Here is a 19330-nt window from a genome sequence, read left to right on the forward strand (position 1 = left end):
AAATAGTTTCAGTTCCACTCCACGGAGAGTTCCTTGCTTTCTAACTTTGAACCCTTTCTCTCTGGCCTTAATCATTTCTCTTCTGCTAATTACCGATATGCTCTAGCCTCTCTTTAGGAGAAAAAGGGACATGGTTGGGACTTCCCAGCAAGCCACAGTTACAAGCACCAGGGGGAGTTGAAGGAAGCAAGCACCGCGCTAGAGAAGATCGCCTTTGGGCAAAACATTTCGCCTCCTTGCAATGGCGTCCCTAAGAGAAGACGTACGGCACGGGAGGCAACTGGGGTGGGTGCGCTGCAGAAAAACTACCAGTACCCAGAGCTCCATCTGTGACACGGGCCAGTCCCCGGGCCCTTTCTGTGCCTCCCCGCGGGATCCCCAAGCTCTCCTCCCCAGCCCCGCCCCCTTTCCCGACCTCCAACTCCGAGTCCATTCAAACCTCGCTGCCTTCGCCCGGCGTTGCCAAGCGTGTTAATTGGGGAAACTCCTCCCCGCCGCGGCTGGCGGGCGCCGCCAGAGCAGCCGCGACCTCCTGCCCCGCCTCCGAGCGCAGCGGCCCCAGCTCAGAGCCCCGAGCCAGCCAGGGTAGTGGGCGGGTGGCCCGCGGGTCTCGGGTTGCGGGAGGAGGGCGCTCCGCCACCTGCCGCCCGTCCCCATCCCCCCCCCCCCCCCGGCGCGCCGAGAGCGCCCGGGAGCGGACACGTCCCGCGTGCGCCCCGCGGAGCCGGGACCGTCGGGGCCGCGGCGCTCGGAGCTGACACTTGTCCCTCCGGCCCGCCGGATCTGAGGCGCTGCAGCCCGTGGTAGCCTGGGCGCCAGAGCCTGAGGAAAGGCGGGACAGCCGCGCCCGGAAGAGGCTTCGGACCCGCGCCCGGCGCGCCATGGCTGCGAAGCTGCTGCTTCTCCTCTGCCTGTTCTCGGGCTTACACGCTCGGTAAGTAGCTGCCAGGCGTTCCCCCGAGGCCGGCGGGGGCGGGAGGGCGGCGGGGGGCGCTGTCTGCCGGCCGACAGTCCCTGGTGCGCACCGTCCACTGGGTTGCAGGAGATGGCTGGTTCAGGCACCTCACCTGTAGGTCTCCCCCAGGACCAGACCCCCTCTCCAGGGCCGCTTCAGCCCCTCTGCCACCCGATGTGTGTGGGGTCTGTTCAGGCGATTTTAGGATGTGGTGCTTTTAAGGGAATTTGGAATTCAGAATGATGAGGCAGTGGCTTTATCTTTCTCATCTCTTCCCGGTGCCAGCTATCCAAGGGCTTACTGACACACATGGGTTAACATTCTATATCCCATTCCATCATTGAGAAGAAATCCCAAGACCCAGGAATTCTGTTTTCTCAATCACCCTGTGCTGGAGGGGGCTGGAGCAGGTGGTCAGGAAGAGTCCTGCATCTCCCCCAGCTCCTACACCACATACAAGCACTTCAGACTCTATAAAAGAATCATGTTGCGGTTCACACGGGCGCTTCTTCCTGAAACTGTGGGAAATTACCTCACCGTGAATACCCCAAACCAGCACCAGTCAGCTCACAGAAACTCAGAAGCACTCCAGAGACAGATAAGGGCTCGTGAAAAGGGCGGTGGCACTGGAAGGGTTAAAGCCTGTTGCCATAAACACAACCAGAGATGTTGACATGGTTTAATCCCCATCTCCCAGACTGATGCTCTGGCTCCAGCTTGTAGACTACCCTGCACTTGGGAAATCCCTGACTGCATTTCCTACCCTCACCCTAGGAGTCAGAGGGCTCCCCGTCCCTTCCAGAGAGCGCACTTGTTTGGACGGTTCTCAATTTCCTGAATCAGAAAGCAAATTAGAAAGCATTCATCCCTGTGGTTCACAGGTCCTGTAGCCCTCACCGGTGTCCATCCTCCTTCACATGTGTGAAATATCAAAGAACTATGAGGTCTCATCAATAACTCCCCAAAACTGTGAGAGGAGGGCTTCCCAAATGCTTGCTCCATCTAACCAAGGTCCTTACCCTAAGGAAGAAATCCCAGTCCCTATCCCCCAGGACTTACTGAGTTAACACTGGAGACTTGAACACTTAGGAAGGGGAGGCCTCTCCACCAAAGTTTCTTCTTGTCCAAGGAGGCAGCTAAAACGTGCGATGCACAAGTGTGTTTTGAAGGGGCTTGTGTCTGGAGGGACCTTGGTTCAGAGCAGACGCCACCAGAAGCATCAATAAGGCTGCAGCGGCATCAGCAAGTCCCTTCCTCTAGCCAGCACCTCAGAAACCTGGCTTCCAGCCTGGGGTTGGATCATGTGTGTAGATTTATAGATAGTTGCACTTCTGCAAGAAAAGATACCAGGTTCTCTCATCGTTCTGTGTACGATGGGGGGAAGGTGGAGCAGCAGTCTGGTTTCTGCAAACTCCCAAACATGAGACTCCCTTGGGAGTCCTCATCTTTCCTTCCCAGCCAAGGTACATGTATTGATGTTACATGTTCTCTGTCAGAGCCTCCAGTCGTGGCAATTATAATTGCTTATCAGCTTAAAAGAATCCATTTGGTGCCTATTTTATTGCTGTATGCCTCAGTTTAAATGGTGTTTACTTTTTTAATGGGTTTAGTGTCTCTGAGAGGATTCTCTTCAGCATTCAAGATTCCCTGCTGGTACTGGTACGAATGCTCCCTATGTAGACTCTGACAGGATCCCTTGTGTCTCTGCAGTGGGAGAGCCTCCCCCACCCCTGGTACCCATGACAGAGCTTATTACACGGGAAAACGTGGTACCTCATTTCAATGTTTGGAACATGCTTACTAATTTCCTAGGTTCAGGGATTCGTTTTAAAGTTGAAAACTCCTTTGGAGGTTGCTCCTGTCATTCTGATGAGGAGAAGGTGTATGAACAGAAGGAAATGTCTGGGGATTGGGCATGCGCTTGCTTTACTTTTAAGGAAAAGCTAATTGCAGCAATGCTGTTTAGGAGGCAGCAATCCAAGCAACAGAGTGCTCAGAAGGTTATATATAACCCATGTAGAATTCTGGAGAGAAAGGAAATCCCATTCCATCCACCTGCTAGTGGGTCCTCTGAGGTGAGACTGGTTTTCTTCAGGGCACAGCAGAGGGCGAGGGTTCATTTTTGGGACTGGGCGAAGCTCAGTGCTGGCGGATGAGGAGCAAGGACCTCCAAGGCCAGATCCATAGCTGGGGTTCCATGGAGGAGAGGGAGAGAACGCATCTGCTTTTCTGGCCCTTAACCCCAGCACTCCCTCCTGACCAGCCTCTCAGGAAGAAGCTTATGCAATTTCAGGTACCGCCTCTGACCACTAGAGGGAGAATGAGACTCTTTATAATACCCGCCCTAGAAGTAGCGGACTTTTCTGGGACTGTTCAGGGTCTAGGAGTACAGTTAACAGGGAGGGCTGAGTGTACTGACGATGCACACGTGACTGATGGGCCAGTGAGGACCGTGAGTGGAGCTGTAGACCAGTGGAGATGGCAGGGCAAGAGGTGGCCAGAGGAAGACAAGAAAGGGAGGGCAGGAGAAAGACAGACATGTAGCAGGACACCCTGGAGGCCTCATGTCACTTGGAGGAACTATCTACCCAATTTCACAGCCCCCAAGTATCTTTGCTCTGGGATAATTTGTTAGGTCCTAAAGGCAGTGTGTGGCTAACCGTTGTCCAAATGACTCGTGCTTTTTCTTGTTTTGTTTTGCTTTCATAAGCCCATGATATTTTAACATTGCCTGATACAGCTTCCAGCTACATAAAATACCTGGACATTTAAAACTCCACCACATTCTTTGTACAAATGTGTACACTTCACAGCCAGTGAAGTGTATTCCCCTTATTGGGTGGAGACACCAACTATCCCAAGTTCCTCTTGGTGGTGAATGCTCTGCTTCGGTAAAAAGCCACAACAGTTTCGGCGTCTGTGGACGGCTTATTTCAATCCCCTAGCTCGTGAGTTATTCATGAAACAGAATTCACTTCCAGATCGGTTTAGGAGAAGCTTAATTGCAAACGCTATTCCGCGAGACTCATTATCAACATCTCACACTCACGTGGCTCGCTGTCCTTTCTCGTCTACACCTTCCTCATTTGCGGCTCTGAGCAGCTGTTGATTGGAGACACAGTCCCGAACACGTCCAGCTGTCTTCTTGTCCTCATTCCCTAGCCAATACCTTGTCATAGCTGTTGACATAGCAGCTGTGGACATTATGTGTAAATAAAGCACCATTACATGTGTGGACTTCACCATCTTCAGATCTCGGTGGCTTCCGGGAGTCCCGAGGGACCCATCTTCAGTAAAGACAAGACTGCAGGGCATGGATTGGGGTTTAGACTGCTTGACCTGCCAGCTGTATCTTCTTAACACATGCAAGGCTGATGCAAAGACAAGCTAACTTGTATGGAAACATTTCTATATGCCTCTGAAGATCTCAGTGAAGACGAAGGGGTGAACTTTTAAGTGTTCATACTCTTCACCCACTTCTCGTTAGCTTCAGGAAACCAAGGACATGCACCTTGGTGTGGGGCTCACAATGGATGCCTATCTGGGATTGACGACAGAATAGAACTGGTCTAATACCCAGTGGGAACAGATCGCTCTTATTGTGCCCCCTTCCACCCTCTTGTAGAAGAATGACATCAAGGCACACACAAAGACGAAGGAGGACAGCGGTTTTGTTTCTTAAGCTCTTCTAACTTTCAGGGGCATCCCACTTAAGAGAAGTATTGCATCAAGGTTGAAAAATACTCTTTTCTCCCAAGCCGCAGGTGCTGTGACTGGGTAGGCCTCACTCACTGAGAAAACCTGCTGTTGTCTTGAGGTCTCTCCTCATGAGGAGGAAGATGTGTCTCCTCCTGTAAGCACGAGTCACTCTACAGAAAGGGCTGTGGTGCTTAGCAGAGCTGGGCAGAAGGCCAGAGACGTCCAGGGCTCATTGGGATCCACTTAAAAGCATAGAGTGTTGAAGACATACTAGAAAATACTTAATTCTGAAAGCCTGCTGAGAAAGAGATGAACCAGTTTGGGTGATCAAGGTGTAAACTGCCAGAGGGTGTTCTGCGCTCATCAACGAACACATCTCCTGGCCATCCCCCTTGCTGAGTGCCAGCAAATTAGGCCACCTCAGAATGCCCACACGATTGTCTCCCAAAGCCCAGGCCGCAGGGAAGGCACAATCAGAGTCAGCTGTTTTCAGGGAGTCTGCTCTGTAAAAGCTCCGCCCTCCCTCCTCAGTCTTGGTGGAACTTAGAAACAGCACCACGGAGTACTCGGAAGTGTGTCTGACTTGGGCAGGTGAGTTAGGTGCCTATTTCCTGTCGGTCAGTCTGTCACCAACTTACCCATTGCCCAGTGTCTGGTTTAACTTGGGCAGGGCTGTTCTGCTAACAGCGATCGTGTTCTTCCTGTGTGGTGTTTCCTAACGTGTGTTTTGCTTCTTTGAGTTTTACAGGCAACATGTATGACTATCCCAGCAGTATCGAGGACTTTCTGCTCCCTGTGGTAGCACTGAGAATGGACAAGTCCGAGGAATTTTCTGGAAATGTTGCAACTTACGTGTCTCGTTACATTGTAACTGCAGGTCCAGGAGGGTGGAGGAGGATGAAAGTGAAGACTCTCCATCAAACCAGAAGTGGGTCTTGGCGCCCCGATCCCAGGACACTGACGTGACGCTGATTCTCAACAAATTGCTGAGGGAATATGACAAAAAGCTGCGGCCGGACATTGGAAGTGAGTGCCGGTTTGTTATTCTGATACAGAAGACATTCTGACAGTATGTGAATTTAGAATTTTCATAGTGAATAGTTACAAATGCAGCGTTGCTAACCTAGTGCAATTGGGTCTACAATATTCATCACAGTTTAAGTGAGTGATAGGAAACCCGAGAGACTGGCCCGGGTCTTCCAGGTGGGGGTCTGTATTTCCCGTCATAGCCTTGTGACTTTGTCATCAACTTACCCGTTGCCCTGTGTCTAGTTTAACATGGGCAGGGCTGTTCTGCTAACAGAAGTCGTGTTCTTCCTGTGAGGTGTTTCCTAATGTGTGTTTTGCTTCCTTAAGTTTTACAGGTAACATGTATGCCTAGGGCAGTAGTCCCGAGGACAGTCCGCTCCCTGTAGTAGCACTGAGAAATGGACCAGTTTCTCAGTGAGTCCACTGAGCTTGCTGCATGTTTCGTTGTCACCAGTGCGTGTCTTCATGGAAACAGATCCCCTTGCTATTCCTTCTTATCCAGGGTGGTCTGTGAAAGCTTCATTTTGCTTTTTTACTGATGGGGTTGAGAGCTCCTTGCTGGTTGCCTCCTGTCAGATCTGCAGCGTGTGTTCATTCTGTCCTCAGGCTCCTTCACGGGGCATGGGGGGGGTAATATTGATGCAGTTTATTGGCTCTTCTTTTAGGAAGTTTCTCAGAACTCTTTTGATGGAGCTGTTGTTGACAGTGCTCATCAGCTCGTAAACTTTCGTGCATGTGACCGTTGCCAGAAAATCCCTCCCACTTTCCGAGTCCAGGACTACAGTTTATCTGTATCGGGATCTATAATTACCTTTGCTCTAGCTGGCGTGGGATTTCAAAATATTTGTGGTTCGTGCAGGAGAACTTAAAGGTGTGTACCCACTGTGATACTGGAGAAGCCATGTCAAATTTCCACGTGTCCCTTCTTCTTGTATGCAAAGATGAGAAGTACCACCCTTCTCTAACTGGCATCCAGCTTTAAACATATTTCTTCAGTTGACTGCAGCCAGGATGTCTAGAGATGACAACCAATGCTGGCCTGGATGGCAAACAGGAAGGTCCTATCGGTGCCACAGGCAAGCTACGTTCACACTTCTACAGTTTAAAATAGCTTCCTCCTTATCCGTGTGAGTTTTATTTCAGGACCCTCAATGAGTTCCTGAAAGCACCCATGATATCCTGTCCTACAGAGAACCTGTGATAGGATTTAATTAATAAGGCAGTGTAAGAACTTTACAATAATAACACATAAAATAGCCAAGTGGTAGCAACATACTGTGATACATATTATGTAAACACACTCCCAAAATACCTTCCTGTACTGTGTTCACCTAATTTTTGATGATGGCTGACCGCAGGAAGCTGGAACCATAGAAAGAGGCCATGGGTTAGGGAAAGCTTCATGCTGAGTACATAAGGAGCTGTGGATTTTTCACAGGAGAAGGGCCCTGTGGTTTGGTAGTGAAAGGATTTCACATAAGGCAGGATGCTTCTCTGATTTCACAGTCTGAAGCCCTCCTGTTGCTGTCCCCTAGATCTTGGGGCAGCCCAGTGTCCTGATAAAAGTCCCTGTCCCCCATAGGCTTGTGGGTGCATCTTCCTTCCTCAGCTGAATACTAAGTAGCACTTGACTAGCAAGCTCTAGCAACTTGCTGATACTCAGCTAGAGTAGAGTTAACTGCCCAAGAGCGGTTCTCCTGACAGTACAGCAAAGGATGCTCAGCTGAGATGCTGCCGACCGGTTTGCTGTTAGCTTAGTGGAGCACTCAGTTGACCTGCTAGCTCACTTCCCCTTTGAACCCCCCCCCCCCCAGCTCCTCAGCGTGTTTTCTGTGTTCTCTGTACAAATCCATGCAGTGGCCATCTGGAGAACAACACCGACCTGCCCGTACTACGTTGCGCTGTTACAGGTGAAGGAGGAGACAGGTCCCCCAGGCAGCTCTGGAGAGAAGATACAGGCATCCCCACCAAGTTAACTAAACTTTTTGGATTGGAAACTCTTGAAGATTCTACTCTGCTTCTAAGATGAAGTCTAGGACCTAGGGAAATACATGAAAAAATTATGCCCTTGCTTGCTCGCCTACTTCTCCACTGCGTTCTGTGTGATGTGTTCAGGGACATTAGCTCACGTGGCTTCCTTGTGTGGCTTCTGCTGTCGTGCTTCCCTGCTTCTACGCTAAGCTCAACTGCTTTTCCTAAGGCACTTTCTTTTAGATCATGACCCTGCTTTACCTTCCTACTGGAGGAAGCCAAGAGTCTTTCCCTTGAGTTTTTAATAGCACTCATCCTTCAAGTGTAGTTGCTGATTTTTTGAGCACCTACCCAGGATGGGAGGCTGTGGTGTGACCAGAATGCCCTCCTGTAGCGTGATTACATGCTTTCTGCAGTATTTGGTTGAACGTTGGTGTTTTCTGTTTCAAGGACAGTTCCACTTCCAAAATACAGGTGCACTGTGTGTGCGCGCTCTCTCTCTCCCTCTCCTCCCCTTCCCCACTCCACCAGCTCCATCACCCAGCGCTGTCTACTCGCTAAATTCTCCCCAGTGTTGTTGTCTGTCATAAAGAGATGGATGTGGATCTGCTTATGCCACAGACTCCCTTCATTACTTTCCACGTCACAAATTGTGATCATTGTATTTATACCTGTAGTTCAGAGTGATTCTCTCTGTTAGATCCTGAATTATAGATGAATCTGTTGTAGTCTCTTGGCAATCACCCATCGTTTTAAGTAATGCTACATCCATGTCCTCCATCCGTCCAGGGCCACATAGGATACCATTGTCTGAGGAGTAGATCTTGTCCTTTGAAACGGGAAAGGCTACAGGAGGATAAACTTTCGAACAGTATAATTGTGGAAAAGAAGGGAATGACTGAGATAAACTTGTGGTAGGGATCTTAAGATGTTTGACCATGTCTTAGAGTATAGATTATTAGAGGAGAAATTGGAGAGCAAATGCCATTAGAGTCATGTGGGGAAAAAATGAAGTTATGTATTGTTACACGGTGTGATGACAGAGGCAATGGGTAGAAATGACCGCAGGCCCATTTCACATAGATCTTCTCTTGGGTCAATCAGTGGAGAGACAGTTCATGCTGAGTTCCTCTTCTGCAGGCTCTAGCTTCTCTGAATCATGTTTCCTCAAATGTGCTGTAACTTCTAAATGTGTGTGGAAGGCAGTCGGGTCAGGATGTGTTATTGTAGTGACCCAGGGAACATGACAGGCACACCTGTGTTCCCGCTGGATGCCCTGCGTGTGCCGACAGTTTTCACATATGACCTTTTTGATGGTCATATTCATTACATCTCTTTACCCAAATGTTGATAAGTTATTGTGTTGAAAACATTGAAGTTCCATTTCGTGCGCCTTTGAAGTGTACAGCACAGCACTGAGGTCTGTGTTCATGAATGTGGGCGGCGACACAGCAGCTTCTGACTGCCTCCGACTTATCACCTGATGGCGACTTCCCCATCTGCTCAACACCCCCCCCCCCCCCCCCCCCCCCCCCCCCCCCCCCCCCCCCCCCCCCCCCCCCCCCCCCCCGCCCAGCCTCTGCTAGCCACCGTTTTGCTCTCACTTTCTGCAGTTAAGATTACATTTTAGATCCCCCTAGGTCAGTGACCTGTGATTTTTAAGAAATTCTTTTCATGTGGCTCTTTTAGTCCTAAGAATGCTGGAGCTATGAGATGGATGTCTGAGACTCATTGGCCACAGAGGTGAGCTCTCAGCAAAAAGAGTGGTTAGCAGTGGGAAGCAGAGAGCATCGCTGGCCCTTTCTTTTGCTGGTCCTGTCTGCCGTGTTCCGCCATGCTATGTTGAGAACTTCAGATGGGAACACACCATTTGAGAGAATGTGCGGTGTGTAAGGATGGCTTCATAAAGATCTCAATGATTATGAACTTCAAGTATTGATAATAGAGGGAGACCACTGTCCATTACCATTGTCATGGTCATATCTGAAGAAAAATAGGAGAGACTGGACGTGTGGGGCAGGAGTAGAGTCTTTGCTCAAAGTACGCTGCCCTGGGTTTGACCTTCAGGACAAAAATTAATAAAGAAGTTAATAGGGGGGAAGAGGAGACACTGTTTGAGTCTCAGGTAATGAAGAACAAATACCAGGTTGCCCTTCCAGTTGCCAAGGAAGAGGAAGAGAGGAAGTTGGAAGTAGGTCCCTCAGCCCACTTTGCACTGTTCGTGCACAGCCTAACATCTCCCGGAAGTTGCATGACTAAGGTCAACCAGAGTTTTGTGATTTAAATCTTGCCAACCTGACCTGGGTCCAGCTAGGCTAGACCCTTCCTCTGCTCCACAACCTACTGTACAGACGGCCATGCCGTCACTTCCCAGCAATTACTGTGCACCCAGAGCATAATGTAAATGTATTCACTCCAGTCTCAGAACAGATGTAGGAGGAGAGGACACAGACATTCTTAATTGCTGTGCTTGAAGTGAGAGAGCTATTACTGTGGAGTTAGTTAACTGCCTCTCCCACAAATTTTAATTCAAATGCATAAGGGAGGTGGAGAACAAACCTGGTGGAGAAATTATACCTGTCATCTCCTGAGAGACTAATTAGACACACCTCAGAGCTGCCAGGTTAAGTCCCCCCGTGTTTTGTAGCAGATTACCCCTCTGGAGGATTCTTCCTGTTTGGGGGAATGGCTCTTTGCTCGTTCCTGAGCAGTTAGGACCCACGCCCACCCTCTCTTGGTTTAAACGGCCTCTGTGTAAGACAGGCTTCGTGAGTGTCACCCAGAGGTTCAGCTAAATAATAATTTGAGCGAGGATGTATACTTCTCTTATTGAAAATGTGTAATGAAGTTTTATTGTATAAGCAATTTAGTGTTTCTTAAAAGTATGATTTTGTAAATTACATATATATATATATATATACCTAAATATAATCTTGCGTTCCTAAATATAATCCTAAATATAAATGCCTGGACCTCATTTGAATAATCAGTTCAGTTCATAGAATAAAAACGATTTGTTTCTTATGTTTATTCATTATTGCTTGAGGAACTGAGCAAAGTAGCTGCATCTGGATTAGTGTGTATGAGTGAGAAGGACTCCCATCTTGGATGATGGGCCTTACTGCTGCTCTCCAACGGACACTCGGAGAGACCCCTGTAGGCTTCTGACTCTAAGAGGCATAATGAAGTCTGCCACCAAGGGTATAGGTAATCACTGGCCTCTGCCAGCCGACACAAAGTGGCAGGTGTCTCACAGTCCACCCTGCCCAGACCCACACTGTTGTGGCTTCCCTTTCAGCATGGTTTCTGAGAGCCAGAAGAGAGTCCTCAGGCAGCTGCTGCAGCTGATCGCTTTGTCCCATCACCAGGTCTCTGCGTTAGTCTGCAGGCCTCATCACTGTGGGGCCAACATCTGGTTCGTGGTACCTTGCAGATCCTCTTGCTGCAAGATGGTACCCTTGGGTGTGGGCGGGGATCCCTACTGCCACATGTGAGGAGATGCTCGTTAGACACAGAGTTAGACCAGCTGCCCACAGTTGGGCATTGCAACAGAATTGCCTTGATATTGTTTCAGAATACAAGAGCCAGGGCTGGAACCTGAAATGGTGGAATGGGTGTTACCCCAGTTTTCTAGCTCACCATTCTTGCACTATTACCCTCTTATGTTTACTTTTGGGTTATTTTTTTCTTCTAGTTTATTAGGAGGAAGGTTGACGTTATAAACGCCATCCCTTTTCTAATCTAGAGTCCAGCCTCACAGTTTCTCCTGAGTTTCCCGCTATCAGGACTCCTCATATTTCCCCTCATATTTCTGTGTTTCATCCGCTAGAGACAAAGTTTTTTCTATTTCATTTCACATTTGACTCTTGACTATTTGGATGTATTCCCTTTATTTCCTAAATATTCGAGGTGACTCAAGGCATCTTTCTGTTTTTGATTTCTAATTTAGTTGCGCCATGGTCAAAGACCACGCTTTTAACAGCTGGAGTCCTGTGAAGTTTAGTGAGGTTTGTGTCTTGGTGTGCAATCCGAAAGAAAACAGGGTCTGCTGTTATCTCAAGTGTTTTCTAGACGAGAGCAGTGCGAGTGTGGGTTAGGTGGAGATTCTACAAAGCTGGAGCTGTGCACCCCTGATGCAATCCTGCTCATGTGAGCGCTGGGAAAGGTAGAGGTTGATGCTGGTCACTGATACTTAGAGGAAGCAGCTCCCATCTGTCTTGAGCTTCTAGCTCTCAGCTGTTCCTGACTTATTGGGTGACCTTCTGTGCTTTGTAGAGTTGGGGGTGGAGACATGCTTCTTGGAATGCTCCTGCTGGAGCTGACTAAGAGGATTCAGGGCAAGGCACTTAGTTCAAAGCCTGGCACTGATGAGGTGATGGGTTAACAGCTGTTGGTCATTACAGGAGGCCAGCGAGGGCTTGCTTCTGTCTCACTACACATGTGTGAGGCCTGGGTTCCATCCCTATTACTAAGGTAAATAAATAAATAGAGACATGGACAGATGGTTGAAATAGACAAGTATATGGAAATAAAATGAAAGAAAAATTAAAAGTCTGTTACCAAGCCCAAAAAGGTGTCTCACAGAACCTTTATCTGGTGCTATGGTTGGTTGGCTTTCTCGGTGTTGTTCTTGCTGTGATCATGGTAACCGCGATGCATGTAAGGTTTTCACTGCTGTGTATTATTTGTATGAAATAACAAGAACGATTAGCTTCACTATTTTCATGCATGTGCAATGCGCTTCTATCTTATTCCTCTCCTTCACGCCTTATTCCCTTCCTACCTCCTGCTGGTACCCCCTTCCCAAGACACTCCTTTTTCCTGTCGTTCATACATATAGTTGTATAGTCTTTCCACATGGTAGGGAAAACACGGCTTTTGTGCTTCCTGTCCTTCTGACTGTCCTGGTTTGAATGAACGGACTCACAGAGTCTCAGACATTTAAACATTTGATTCCCTGTGGGTGGTGCCGTCTGGGGAGCCTTAGGAGGTACCGCCTTGCTGGAGGAAGGATGTCGCTGGGGACAGGCTCTGGGGTTTCAGAACTCTGCTTCCTGCTTGTGGTTGAGGATGTGAGCGCTTAGCTTGATGCTCCGGTTATCACTTGTAATTGCTGCCCCATTTCCCCACTGCGATGGTGACGGACATCTGTCCTCCTGGAACAGGAAGACCCAAATAAACCATCCCTTCTATAGGTTGCCTTGGTCATGGCGTTTTGTCAAAGCAATAGAAAAGTAACTAAAGCATAAAGTCTGGTCTTTTGCACTCAACATGCTCTATGATTCCATCTATTTCCTTGCAAAGGACATTAGATTTATTCTTCTTTACAGATGAAAAGAACTTTTGTGTAGATACCCTGTGTGTGTGTTTTTTTTTTTTTTTTTTTTCTCTCCATATATCTATCGATGGGCATCCAGGACGAGCCTGTTTCTTTCTACTGTGAATACCGCATCAGGAAACCCAGACGGACAGGTATATCTGCGATAGAATATTTTTGGGTCCTTTGGGTGGGCACCCAGGCCTGGCATAGCTAGATCAAACCTGTATCCCTTAGCTAGTTTTTCAGCAGCCTCCATACTGATTTCCACGGTAACTGCTAATTTACTCCACCAGCAGTGGGTAAGAATCCAATTTCTTCCTCCCAGATGACAATCCCCAGGGTCGGCATTACTCCCTGAGAGTGCTTTCTTCTGAGTTCCTTAATTCCTTTCATCAAATCTTCCTGATATCTGCAAGGTACCTGGACCTGCTGTGTGGTCTGTGGCCCACACTACAATCCTGGTTGTCCTGGACTATATGTTCAACAAGGAGCAGACTGAGCAGAGAAGTGGGTGGTACGTTGTTCACCATTGTAAGGAAGGAAACTAATATCTGATGTGTGTGTGTGTGTGTGTGTGTGTGTGTGATTTAGACTGAGACTTGGGTGCAGTGGCCCAGGAGACATCTTGATCCCGTTCTCCCAGGAAGTCAGTGGAAACCAGAGTCTGATAGCAGCCTTTCCTCCCTGGCCTCAGCCTTCAGTCTGCCCTTCCCTATCCTGCTGCCTAAAATTTAGCCTGTAAAGTATTTTCCATTTGTTCTGTCCCCTGCGGTTGTCCAGTCTTTGTTCATGTCTACTGCCGCCTCTGCCCCAGTTAGCAGCTTTGAGATCCCGACTCTAAGGTCCTTCCTTGGGAAAGCCTTTCCCCAGCTCCAGGTGAGCCTGGGTGTACTTTATCCTTCCTCCTGCCGCGTTCATCACACGCAGCTTGATCTTGTTTTCTCCGTCTGTCACCCCTGCAGGCTGTGTACCCTGTGTGGGCCGAGACCAGGCCTGGGATCACTCCTTTTAAAGAAATGTGTCTTTAATATACTGAATGCATAAATAAGTAAAAAACAAAACAAAACAAAACAAGGAGTCAAGAAAGCAAGTGACCCATTCAAAATAAGGGCTTCTGAATCTGAACAGAGAATTCTTAAATGAAGAAATAAAAGGGGCCAAGAAATGTATCAAAAAGTGTACACCCTCCTTCGCAATTAGGGAGTGCAAATTAAAAGGATTTTGAGATTTCTTCTTACTTCAGTCAGAATGGCAACTATCAAGAGAGCAGCGGACAGTAAATCCTGATGAGCATATGGGGTGAAAGGAGCCCTCATTTGCTGTTGGTGGGGTTCAAAACTGGGGCAGCCACTATGGGAATCATTGTGGAGAATTTTCAAAAAGCTAAAAATAAATCTATCATATAAGTACGACTCTTTGACTTATGCCCAAAGGACTCAACACCCTACTTCACAGATACTTGCTCAGTCATGTTCCTTGCTGCTCTATTCGTAACCACCAGACCATGGAAACAGGATTCCAGGAGAGGCAAACAACCAACTAGTCCTACTTAGCTGTTGCAAGTATGAACTACCATGAAGACCATCATGGTGTAATGATAATCCTAAGGGTACAGTAGTGGGACTCATATCTGGGTGATAACTGACAGATCTCTGTATCAGGGTCCACTTAACAAGAGGACAACCATGCCTAGTGCTGGAAACCGGGCCAACTACCTGGGGTTGTGAGAACTTGGACTTAAAGGAGAGACTACAGCCACGACTTTATTAAACCAGCATAATTCCTCACTGGGTTCTAAATATTTACCCTCCTATCACAGATACATGTAACTTTAAATCCCCAGCCGTGAAACTTCTCCCTGCAGTAGACAGAGACGGTAACTGAAAATCACAACTTGTTAAAATGCAGAGAAATCGGGACTATGGGGTACCCAGCCCTAATTCATGCATCCACAGCCCAACTCCTGCCCTCGAGGCGGGGGGACAGCAGGGAAGAGGGAGTAGACAGACTATACTAGGACCAGGAAAAATGCTGTGAGATTATGGCTCCGAGAAATGGCAAGGAAGCTTTACCCATGGTGCCTCAGCAACGTGGCTGTCTGAACAAGCCCCCCAAAAGGACAGTATCAGTAGATGTGCTAACAGGGAAGAGGGAAGCCTCAGGGTCCATCACCCGTGGAAAGGACCTTAGGAGCTAAGGAATATAGAGAACACTGAGAGAAGGAGAAAGGCTTTCCCAGGGATAAGCTTCTAGGTTGGTTATCCAATACAGAGTGTTCAGCCCCCCCCAGTCATATACATACAAGTGTGTGGGGGTGTGCACGCGCACGCATGTGTGCACATAACAATAACACAGAAAGAGATCATGAGTTTGGGAGGGAACATGGAGGGTATACTGTATAGAGTACAGAAAAGATTGAAAAAGAAAAGTGGCATAATTTTATTTTAATTTAAAAATTAAAAAGAGAAAAAGAAATGGACCTGGGGTCTCTAGAAGATGACCACACAATCCAAACTCTTTCTGTAAGCCAAACAAAAACAACAACAACAACAAAAAACAAAGTTTCCCTTCTGTGGAAAAGTCTGTAGCTGTGCCAAACTGGGCAGAGAAACCCACTCAGCAACGGTCCTGCTAGACCTTTCTTCCTGACACACAGAAGGGTCGCCGTGCCGCATCCTAAGTGGTCAGAGCTAGCCTTCCAATTCTTACACGATTGCCTGGCTCAGGGCAGTGCAGCTTATGAGTAAAGCGTAACTTTTGAGAACAGGAAGCAACCTTGGGCGCACACTTTAATCTTAGAAAAATGCTGACTTGGGGAGGGAATTTTGACAGATGGCCTCTTTAAAGATTGATCAAAATTCCTTTGTCCCATTTAGCCCGTTGATAGAAAAGATGGTGTCTTTTGCTTCTGTTTCTTACACTCCTTCTGCCCTGGCACGAGGTGGTAGCTCCTAGTCAACTTGCTTGCCTAGCATAACCGTCCTATTGCATGCACGTCATCCCCACACTCCATGGAGCCAGATACTCTCCCCAGCAGCCCAAAAGGCCCGCATTTGCAGGGTGAGTCCCTTGCTCTCTGGGGGCAGAGGTAGGCCTGCAGCTAGCCCCCAGCTTCCCAGGGATCTCATGAATGTCTGACTCCCTCCCCACTATGCTCTCCTGGACTCTTGAGTTTGTGGGTTTTGACTTCAGGCAAACATGAGAAACATTGGCTTATTTGGTTTGCAGAGGGAGGAAGCTTGCCTGTCCTGGAGGTGATGGCTCTTACTGGGATTCACCCACAGGTTCCCACAGATCTCAAGAGGATATGGCCTGGGTATCTGACCTCAGAAGGGTAGAGAGGGTCTCTCCAGCAGCCAGGGTGCGAGTTTTGGGTTTCTAAGGGTCAGTCATAGGGCACTGTTCTATTTCCTCAGTCTCTGTTGTTCCTAGATGATCTTTCTGGCTATTTCTTTTCTGGTCAAAGATTCCTCGGAACCATGTGCACTGCCTGAGTTTGGGATGTGAATTGTGTCTCCAGATAGGACAGTCCAGTTCTGAATGCTTGAATCCTTTGTGTGCCGAATCCACTGAGTGCAGAACAGAGATTTTTTTAAAATTGCATTTATACAATGCATGTACAGGTGTCAAAAATAAATCCTTTAGAGCTGTTTCCTAAGCAATGCAGTGCAGGAGCTGTTTCTACAGCACTCCATTGCATCAGTAGCAGAACCCACCCAGAGAGGGTGTACGAAAGAGAGCCTGTATGAAAGGTGGGTGTAGCTTGGTGACGGAGAACTTTGCTGGCGTATGGGAGACCCTGTCTTCCATCCTCAGCGCCAGAAAGACAGAACAAAAACCACCTTCCTAAGTCTGAGGATTGTTTAGGTTGCCTGGGGCTTCTGTTCCTGTGGCGCCCATCAACCAGCTTCCCTGGGACCCTGAGAGAGGACTGTGAAAACCGAGTCTTCCAAACACCCTCCTACTGCATCACAAGCCCTGGAACAGGGTGGGCTTTGGGAGGAAGGACATTTCAAGGCTGCAGAAGGACTGTGGGGAAAACACACTCAGTTAAAATCTAGACCAATTGCGTAAAGTGCTTCCTACGGTCTCAGCAGCCTACTTGCCAATTTGGGTCTATTTCTGTCTGGTTCTCAAGCGAAGTATGAAAATGCCCAGGATGGCTGTGCCTCCCCTTTTCTCCAGCTTTGTTGATGCTCGTATCATTGCATCGGGCCTTTGGAAGGCTTGCTGCTAAGCTTATGCATTTAAGGGCCTCACACCCTCTTGAGTAACTGGCTGCTTTGTCAGGTTCAACTGAATATCTTCAACCCTGGTAGTACTCTGTTGAATTCTGAGCTATCCCTCCAGCTTTCCTGGCACCAGTGCTGGGGTGGGGCAGGCCTTTCATTTCCAATGCTTCTAATGTATATTGGCTGTTCTCTTTACGCTTTATTTCTGGTAGGGGTTTAGGAGGTGAGGCTTGCGCTTACTTTGCTCTTCCCAGCAGTCTGCTTTTATCATGTTGCCTGAGATGGTTGGTGTGAACTTAAGCCTGTGGTTCTCCTCTGTTTTTCATTCTCTTTCTCCTTTTGTTTACCATCCTCTTTTGTGGTTCTGCTTGCTTATATATTCTTATGAGTGTTAATCCGTGATTTTATTCTGTTAAAAGTTTACTGTGTACTGTAATTGGTCCATGGGCAATATATCACTTCATTGAGTGTAAATTCAAGAGAATTTTTCATCGTGTTAGAACCTCTGTGTTGTGTTCTTAGTATTTTCATTTAAATAGACATGATCTGCTTAAGGACATGTCACTGCCGTCTTTGTAATGATTAGTATTTCTCTTCTTAAACTGTGTTCAGTTTGTTATATTTTATTAAAATAATACTTTATTCTCTGGTAATTCCGTACATTATCACGATGCATCTTGATTCTGTCCATCTCCCACACCCTCCAACTCTCCCCAGAGACCCCATTCCTATCCTTTGTGATAGTTGGTTTTTATCTACTTGACACAAGCTAGAGTCATCTGAGAAGAGGGAACCTCCATTGAGAGTCTTTTCCAATCAGACTGGTCTGTAAGCATGTCTGTAGGGTATTTTCTTGATGAACGATTCAGATGGGAGAAACCAGTGCACTGTGGCCTGTGCTACCCCTAGACATTGGCCAAAGGCTGTATAAGAAAGTCAGCAGGCCATGATCCTGAGAGCAAGCCAAGAAGCAGTGTTCCTCCATGATCTTGTGTCAGTTCCTGTCCTCAGGTTCCTGACCCCTTCAGTGATCACTGGGTCTCACAAAGCGTGAGCTAAATAACACTTTTCCTCCTCCCCACGGTGCTTTTGCCGTGTTCATCACAGCAATAGGAAGCAAACCTCCTCCAAACTTGGGTCTTTACTAACACATTCTGTTCTTTCCTAATGTCATACACGAACACTGCATGTTTTGGTTCATCTCCACCTAGCCTCTTTCCCTTATATCCTACCCTCCAAACCTGATGTAGGTGTTTCTATCTATCTGTTGTTTCATTGGTTAATTAATAAAGAAAACTGCTTGGCCTGATAGGTCAGAACATAGGTGGGTGGAGTAGACAGAACAGAATGCTGGGAAGAAGGGAAGGGAGGTCAGACGCGATGGAGCCAGCCACCAGGTCAGACATGCTGAATCTTTCCCGGTTAGCCACCACCTTGTGGTGCTACACAGATTATTAGAAATGGATTAAGCAAGGTGTGAGAATTAGCCAAGAAGAGGCTAGAGCTAATGGGCCAAGTAGTGTTTAAATGAATACAATTGTGTATTGTTATTTAGGGGCATAAGCTAGCCAGGCAGCTGGGAGCCGGGCGGCAGAAACACAGCTCACTGCTCCTTTTACACAAACACCCTTCTTTCTCTAAAGTTCATTCCCCTACTCGTTGGCTTTGGTTTATTTAGTGTCCAACAGAGTCGAAACAGGGCTATTCTGAGTGTGGATCTCACCGCAAGAGCCTTGTAGGTTCACCACTGGGACAACTAGACACTGTACTTCCCCTTCCCACAGAAAGGGAAGAGACCATCAGTAGTTGGGCGTTGTGTGGTAGGGCCCCTTGAGGCTGTTTTGTCTTCATCTCTCAATGCTAGGAGGGCCTGGTTTCTGAGGACCCAGTGACACTATGCAAAACTGTTAGGAGGTTGAGGTTCCCATGCTGTGTCCTGTTTATAAGATCATACTTCATGCGCGCTCTCTCCCTATCTTTAGCTCTTAGACTCATCCAGCCCCCTTTGTTGTAATGTTCTCTGAATCTTTTTTTTATTCTGAGTCTTTTTTTTTTAATTTTTTTTTTATTGAGAAAAAGAAAAAAAAAGTTTCCGCGTCCTCCCAGCCTCCCATTTCCCTCCCC

The 19330-nt window shown here is 47.8% G+C and overlaps 1 protein-coding gene across 1 annotated transcript in view; it reads left to right on the top strand.

Annotated features, from left to right (window-relative positions):
- Window positions 1–695: 695 nt before the first annotated feature.
- Gabrg3 (gamma-aminobutyric acid type A receptor subunit gamma3) overlaps window positions 696–19330 on the top strand; it is a 478787-nt gene continuing 460152 nt past the window's right edge. The window contains exons 1-2 of the mRNA XM_050140520.1: window positions 696–934; window positions 5532–5680. Coding sequence (XP_049996477.1) covers window positions 882–934; window positions 5532–5680 — 202 coding nt within the window. The 5' untranslated portion in view covers window positions 696–881. The remainder of the gene's footprint in view (window positions 935–5531; window positions 5681–19330) is intronic.

This window comes from Alexandromys fortis, unplaced genomic scaffold (assembly GCF_014885135.2).
Source record: "Alexandromys fortis isolate MF-2015 unplaced genomic scaffold, M_Fortis_MF-2015_v1.1 scaffold_39, whole genome shotgun sequence".
Classification (NCBI taxonomy): domain Eukaryota; kingdom Metazoa; phylum Chordata; class Mammalia; order Rodentia; family Cricetidae; genus Alexandromys; species Alexandromys fortis.